The following is a 7,794-nucleotide window of genomic DNA, read 5'->3' on the forward strand; positions in this document are numbered from 1 at the left end:
ACCCTGTGCTTGGAAAGATTAAACACAAAAGGAGAAGCAGGCAACAGAGGATGAGATGGTTAGATAGCATTACCAAATCAAGGGACGTGAATGCGAGCAAACTCTGGAAGATGGTGGAGGATAGAGGAGCCTGGCATGCTGCAATCCATGGGGTCACAAAAAGTCAGACACGACTTAGTGACTGAACAGCAACAACAACATTAGCAAGAAGCATAGTTTTACTTTATTCAAAAATTGTTCAGAGAGTACAGATGGACGCCAGGTTAACAAAGAGGGTACTGTAGGAGCCTTGTACTATCTAAACTAACTGGAAATATCTTTCCCAGAAAGTGCTTCCCGTATTGTTCTTGGTTAGGGTTGCCCACAAAAGAAATTTGTGTAACATTTGCAAGGTGATTGTGCTGAACCAGCCACAGGTTTTATGTTTTGGGGGTTGGTGCAGGGCTCCAGGAACTGTGGTTGTTCACTCACATTGCTGCTGATCTGATAGCTCAACTTATTGACTCACAGCTCCTTCTCTTCCCACCAAACCTCGTCCTCATCTTCTCTTTGTTTTGGGCCAAGTATGCAGATAACATGTTGCCAAATGACACCCACTTCTCCTAAGGTCACCCACTACTATGAGACTGAAGGAGGTGAGACAGAGACAAATTTTAGTGTGCCTTTGTAGTTTCCATTTACCTCATGGCTCTAGTTTGTCCTTATGAGTCATAGTTTGTCCCTGCTTTGGTCTATATCCAACTTTCTTCTTCAAATATTATTCTAGCTAACAATGAGTTCAGTCTCAACATCAGATACCAAGATAACAGTTTCGTATACACTCTTCCACCAGATCTAGCAATTACCTGAGTTCTAATCTTTATAACTAATTTCTTATTCCACACCACTGCTGGTTCTGCTTCTTTGATTGTACCTTCAGTAACACAAGACTAAGAACAAAGGACTAAGGAAGTTATTTTTATGCCGGTTCCAAGTAACTATACCCGGATTTGTGATGTATTTTAGTGAAACTGTCACTTTTAGTTATTTATGGAGCAAGTTTAGACAACTTTACACATGTTCTGTATGATTGATTTAAAGTCAAAAATTCAAGAGGAGAATGTTAACAGTAGAAAATTACTCTAGACATCAAACAACAAGGAAGAAGCTTCTATTCAGAATTAAATTCTATGATCCAGACCACAGATGAAGCAACCACACGGTTACCATTTCTTGCTGGGATCTGCAGGTGTGCATTTCAGCTGGAGTCCTGCAGCAGGGAGGCTCTCTCTTATTAAGCTCTGGGGTTTTTGTTCAGCTTTTCCCATTACTTCAACCACTGTGAGTTCACGGAGAGCACAGAAGTACTTTGCAGTATCTTCCAGCTGTAAGGCTGAAATGGTGAGGCTGATGGACTTATCTGCTTTCTGGAAGTTTACAGAGTAGCGGCCGTCCCTTGCATTCCCAGCTTCTGAATACTGATGAATGAGGTAAGTCATCTGTCCACTGGGAAGCTGCTTGTACCAAAAAATGGAGTAGGAGCTCATGTACCAACTTACTTCATACTGACAGTTCAGAGTGACTGACTGCTCCACTTGACGGGTTATGTCTGGCTGGTCTTGAGTAACTTTCTGGGCCACACCAGATCCTGCGGAAAAAATCAGAAAACAGAGATGAAGCACTGAATAAAATAGTGTAGGAATTAGACTCATTTAGGTCTCCAAAAAGAAAAACTAAACTGAAATCCTAAGATGCTTGCTTTTCCCCAGTCCTCCTTTCCTCCCCAAGTCCCGGTGAATCACCACGTGTCTGTGTGCAGCCCTTTCACCCTGAACACGCACACCCATGTTTGAGAGCATCCCTACCAGAGAAGGTGAAGGCCAGGAACACCCAGGGCAGACTGGAGAGCGGCATGAGGCACAGAGTCCCCTGCTCAAATATGTTTAATTCTGCCTCAAGCTGAGAGTTCAGTGTCTCTAAGTGCCTGAGAGCACATATACATAGTACCTGGGTTCCTTGTGACTCTCCCCCAAGACAGGAAGTGGGGTTTGTCATGTAGATCAACCACATGGTCTGTGCACAGATGGAAAAAGTCTCAGTTCAGTTCAGTCGCTCAGTCCTGTCCGACTCTTTGCGACCCCATGGACTGCAGCATGCCAGACTTCCCTGTCCATCACTAATTCCCACTTTGGTTTACTCAAAGTGATGTCCATTGAGTCAGTGATGCCATCCAACCATCTCATCCTCTGTCATCCTGTTCTCCTTCTGCCTTCAATTTTCCCCAGCATCAGGGTCTTTTCAAATGAGTCAGTTTTTCACATCAGATGGTCAAAGTATTGGAGTTTCAGCTTCAGTATCAGTCCTTTCAATGAATATTCAGGACTGATTTCCTTTAGGAGGGACTGGTTTGATCTCCTTACAGCCCAAGGGGCTCTCAAGAGTTTTCTCCAATGCTACAGTTCAAAAGCATCAATCCTTTGGAATCCAGCTTTCCTTATGGTCCAACTCTCACATCCATACATGACTACTGGAAAAACCATAGCTTTAAGTATATGACTACTGTCTGGCTCACCATAAATCTTTACTTTGTCTACCTATTTTTCCCTGGTCATTACGTTTGGCAGATCCTGAAAAGTGGCATGAAGAAAGCAATTAATATTAAAGGTTTGAACTAAGGGAAACTGAAGATTAAACAAGTTGACATATATCGGTAATTATTCAGTAAAATGATTTTTCCGTCCTGTTTAAGATATAATTTTGTATAGCCTATGAAACATTCTTGTAATCTACTGATTAGTCATTCATTAGCCTTTACTTACTTGGCTCCATCCAAAATCTAGTGACTGTTTTAAAATATTCACAGATCTTAGGCCTTCTGGGTGAAAAGCAATCTTATCCAAAATAATTAATATATATCTGTCCCCCCCCCCTTTTTTTTTTTTTTTTTTTGCTGAGTCCCAGGGCTCTACTCAGATTTTTCAATAAATAAAATTACTTCAACATGAAATGATTTTTTAAAAACCAGAGGGATGGTATGGGGAGGGAGGTGGGAGGGGGGTTCAGGAGTGGAGTGGGAATTTATGTACACCCGTGGTGGATTCATGTTGATGGATGGCAAAGCCAATACAGTGTTGTAAAGTAAAAAAAAAAAAAAAAAAAAATCAGTCCATCTGAATTTCAGAGCCTATTCAGTGGTTTGTATTTAAATGAAATTATAACAGGAATAAAATGTTCTTTGAAATCTGATATTGATTCTTATGTATTAGACTTTGAGGGGGATCAAGGTATTCAATCCTGTTACCTCTAAATGTAGAATTGTACTTATTAGATCATGTGTCCTAGAATTATCATGTCATATTTTCTGTCTCATTGGTCCAGAGTATTCAGTCTCACTTGTTAGCCACTCATTATTATTTCTCTTTGTAAAATAAAGTTAAGATAGACATGCTGGAGTTTTCTCTGATGTAATGCTATAATGCACTCCTATGAAACTTAACATCTACTGACTGCAAACGCTTAGTACCTGTCAACCCCACAGAAGTTGGTGACTGAAGTTTTGTACACTGTTTCATGTTCATGTGGAATGTAGCTGTCAATCTTCCATTTGGTTTCATTGCTGTCATAGATGAATTAATATAAAAGAACCAAAAGCAAATAGACAAGTAGAAAAGAAAATACAGACAAGTTCTAAAACAGTACCAGTTCACATAATTTAAGATCAAAGTAACTCATGAATGAGTGAAGCAGAAAGGAAAGATTGTATTTATCTGAAATAAACACCTTCTGTCCCATTTCACTTCTGAGTGCTGATAGGCAATGAATGCCTGGGCTTGAAATTATTTGTAACTAAGCAGAGATCATGAATGACCACAGCAGCCTGTGCAGCAGCATGATATTATAAAATATAGATATATATTAATATAATCATTATGTATATATTAGGAAACTGACACTGATAAAATTTTTTATCAAAATACAGACCATAATATTACACATCAGTTTTTATATGTGCTCTTTGGTTTTGATATGAAGCTCTATGAAGTCTTATCACATATATAGGTTCTTGTACCACCACTAAACTCATGGCACAGAATTGTTCCATTTCTCTGAAGAAACCCTCTTTGCATACCCTCCCCATCCCTGCCATTCTTTACAACCCCAGTAACTACTGATCCCCTTTTCATCTCTGTATTTTGTCCTTTTGAGACCGTTGTATAAGTAGAATCATATTAGGTATATAATCATAATAATCCAATAAGTGTAATCATACGCCATGTCGCTTCTGAGATTGACTTTTTTTTCATTCACCATAGCATCCTGAGATCCATCTAGGCTATATTTGTTTAGTCGTTAAGTCCTGTCTGATTCTTTTATGACCCCATATACTGTAGCCCGCCAGGCTCCTTTGTCTATGGAATTTCCCAGGCAAAAATACTGGACTGAGTTGCCATTTCCTTCTCCAGGGAATCTTCCCAACCCAGGGATAAAACCCAGGTCTTCTGCATTTCAGGCAGATTCTTTACCACTGATCCACCTAGGAAGGCCCATCTAGGCTACTAAATGTATCAGTAGTCTGTTTCTTTTAATCGATACAAACTGTCACCAACTTATGATATTGATTTCAGTGGGTTTTTTTTACTTTGCAGTGGTAAGAAAGCAATACACATTCAGTAGAAACCATACTTGGAATTTTAAAATTTGATATTTTCCGATCCTAGCAACATGTGGCATATTTTCCAGAATGACCGGACAATTCTGGATGATTCTGGGCAGCAGCAGTGAGCTGAGCTCCTGGCCAGCCCTGAAATCATGAGCGTAAACAACCAACACACTTACATTCATTCTGTACTCATACAACCATTCTGGTTTTCACTTTCAGTGTGTGTGTGCTAAGTCGCTGCTGCCGTGTCCGACTCTTTGTGACACTCTGGACTGTAGCCCAGCGGGCTCCTCTGTCCCTGGGATTCTCTAGGCAGAATACTGGAGTGGGCTGCCGTGTCCTCCTCCAGGGACTCTTCCCCATCCAGGGATTGAACCTGTGTCTTTTATGTCTCCTTCATTGGCAGGCAGGTTCTTTACCACTAGCATCACCTGGGAAGCCCCACTTTAAGTACAGTACTCAATAAATTACATGAGATTTTCAACACTTTTGTATAAAATAGACTTAGATGATTTCTCCCATCCATAGGCTAATGTAAATGTTGAGCACGTTTAAGGGAGGCTGGGTTAGGTATGTTAAATGCATTTGCCATCTATGATATTCTCAACTGAAAATGGCTTATTGAGACACAACTCTTTGAAAGATGAGAAAAATCTGCAAATAAGATGTCATTGTACAGATGTATTACAGTTGCATTTACCCAGTGAAAGATACTTGGCTGATTTCCAGTTTCTGGTGACCACAAATATAGCTGCCATGAATATTCAGGTACAGATTTTTGTGTGAATGTTTTTCATTTTTCAAGCATATATACCCAGGAGTGTGCTTTGCTGAGTTGTAAGGTAAGTGAGTATTTAAGCTTATGCAAAACTCTTGGACTGTTTTCCAGAATGACTGGACCATTCACCCACCAGCAATGTATGAGTGATCCACTTTCTCTGCATCTTTGCCAGAATTGGGTATTGTCAGTATTTTTAATTTTAGCCTTTATGGTAGATGTGAAGTGGTGTTGCTTTGTGGTTCTGCTTTATTGACTATGCCAAAGCCTTTAATTGTGTGGATCACAATAAACTGGAATATTCTAAAAGACCTGCCTCTTAAGAAACCTGTATGCAAGTCCAGAAGCAACAGTTAGAACTGGACATGGAACAACAGACTGATTCCAATAGGAAAAGGAGTATGTCAAGGCTGTATATTGTCACCCTGCTTATTTAACTTCTATGCAGAGTACATCATGAGAAAGGCTGGAAGAAGCACAAGCTGGAATCAAGATTGCTGGGAGAAATATCAATAACCTCAGATATGCAAATGACAACACCCTTATGGCAGAAAGTGAAGAGGAACTAAAAAGCCTCTTGTTGAAAGTGAAAGTGAAAGTGAAATTGCTCAGTCGTGTCTGACTCTTTGTGACCCCGTGGGCTGTAGCCCACCAGGCTCCTCTTTCCATGGGATTCTCCAGGCAAGAATACTGGAGTGGGTTGTCATTTCTTTCTCCAGGGGATCTTCCCAACCCAGGGATCGAACCCAGGTCTCCTGCATTGCAGGCAGATGCTTTAACCTCTGAGCCACCAGGGAAGCCCTGAAAGTGAAAGAGGAGAGTGAAAAAGTTGGCTTAAAGCTCAACATTCAGAAAACGAAGATCATGGCATCTTGTCCCATCACTTCATGGCAAACAGATGGGGAAACAGTGGAAACAGTGTCAGACTTTATTTTGGGGGGCTCCAAAATCACTGCAGATGGTGACTGCAGCCATGAAATTAAAAGACGCTTACTCCTTGGAAGAAAAGTTATGACCAACCTAGATAGCATATTCAAAAGCAAAGACATTACTTAGCCGACTAAGGTCCATCTAGTCAAGGCTATTGTTTTTCCTGTGGTCATGTATGGATGTGAGAGTTGGACTGTGAAGAAGGATGAGCGCCAAAGAATTGATGCATTTGAACTGTGGTGTTGGAGAAGACTCTTGAGAGTCCCTTGGACTGCAAGGAGATCCAACCAGTCCATTCTGAAGGAGATCAGCCCTGGGATTTCTTTGGAAGGAATGATGCTAAAGCTGAAACTCCAGTACTCTGGTCACCTCATGTGAAGAGTTGACTCACTGGAAAAGACTCTGATGCTGGGAGGGATTGGGGGCAGAAGGAAAAGGGGACGACAGAGGATGAGATGGCTGGATGGCATCACTGACTCGATGAACGTGAGTCTGAGTGAACTCTGGGAGTTGGTGATGGACAGGGAGGCCTGGCGTGCTGCGATTCATGGGGTTGCAAAGAGTTGGACACGATTGAGCGACTGAACTGAACTGAACTGTGCTCCTTCCCTCCTCCCTGCGTCATTCAGTTTTGTCCAACTCTTTGCAACCCCATGGACTCTAGTTTGCCAGGCTCCTCTGTTCATGGAATTCTCCAGGTAAGAATACTGGAGTGGGTTGTCATTCCCTTCTCCAGAGGATCTTCCAGACCCAGGATCTAACTCAAGTCTCCCACACTGCAGGCAGAACCGTCTCAGCTACCGGGGAAGCCCCCACCTTGTGCTGCTACCACACAAACTCTAGACTGTGCTCTCAGTGATATCTTATTGTGGTTTTAATTGTATTTTCCAATGATTTATAATGTTGAATATATTTTTATATGCTTATTTGCTATCTGTATACTTCTTTAGTGAAATAGCTCTTTGTCCATGGTCTATGTGAAATCTTTGCCTTATTTAAATACTGTTTAGCTCTGAGAGTTATTTATATATTCTAGATACTACTTCCTTGTGGAATATATGGTTTCCAAATAATAGTTTTTCACAGTTGGTAGCTTGTTTTTTCATGCTCTTACAGTTGCTTTGCAGGGCAAAACATCTTAATTTTGAAGTCTAGTTTGTCATTTAAAAAAATTTATAGACTTGTTTTGTTGTCAAGTCCAAAGGCTCTTGGCCCATACACATCAAACTTTGTCCTGTATTTTTTCCTAAAACTTTTTATAATTTAACGTTTTACATTTAAGTCTGTGATCCATTTTAAAGAATGTATGTATGAAGTGTGAGACCTGAATCAAGGTTGATTTTTCCTGCCAATGGATTTCAACTTTCTCCAACATTATCTGTTGAAAGGGTTATCCTTCGTCTATCAAATTTATTTGGCACTTTGCCAGGAAAGGTCAGTTGGGTAT

The 7,794-nt window shown here is 40.7% G+C and overlaps 1 gene segment (V, D, J or C); it reads right to left on the minus strand.

Annotated features, from left to right (window-relative positions):
• Positions 1-1,202: 1,202 nt before the first annotated feature.
• Positions 1,203-1,893, minus strand: LOC120859262. The segment is given in 2 exon segments: positions 1,203-1,627; positions 1,845-1,893. Coding segments are annotated over 2 exon segments (474 nt in total).
• Between the last annotated feature and the right edge of the window lie 5,901 nt (positions 1,894-7,794).

The sequence above is a fragment of the Oryx dammah genome, unplaced genomic scaffold (assembly GCF_014754425.2).
Source record: "Oryx dammah isolate SB20612 unplaced genomic scaffold, SCBI_Odam_1.1 HiC_scaffold_373, whole genome shotgun sequence".
Classification (NCBI taxonomy): domain Eukaryota; kingdom Metazoa; phylum Chordata; class Mammalia; order Artiodactyla; family Bovidae; genus Oryx; species Oryx dammah.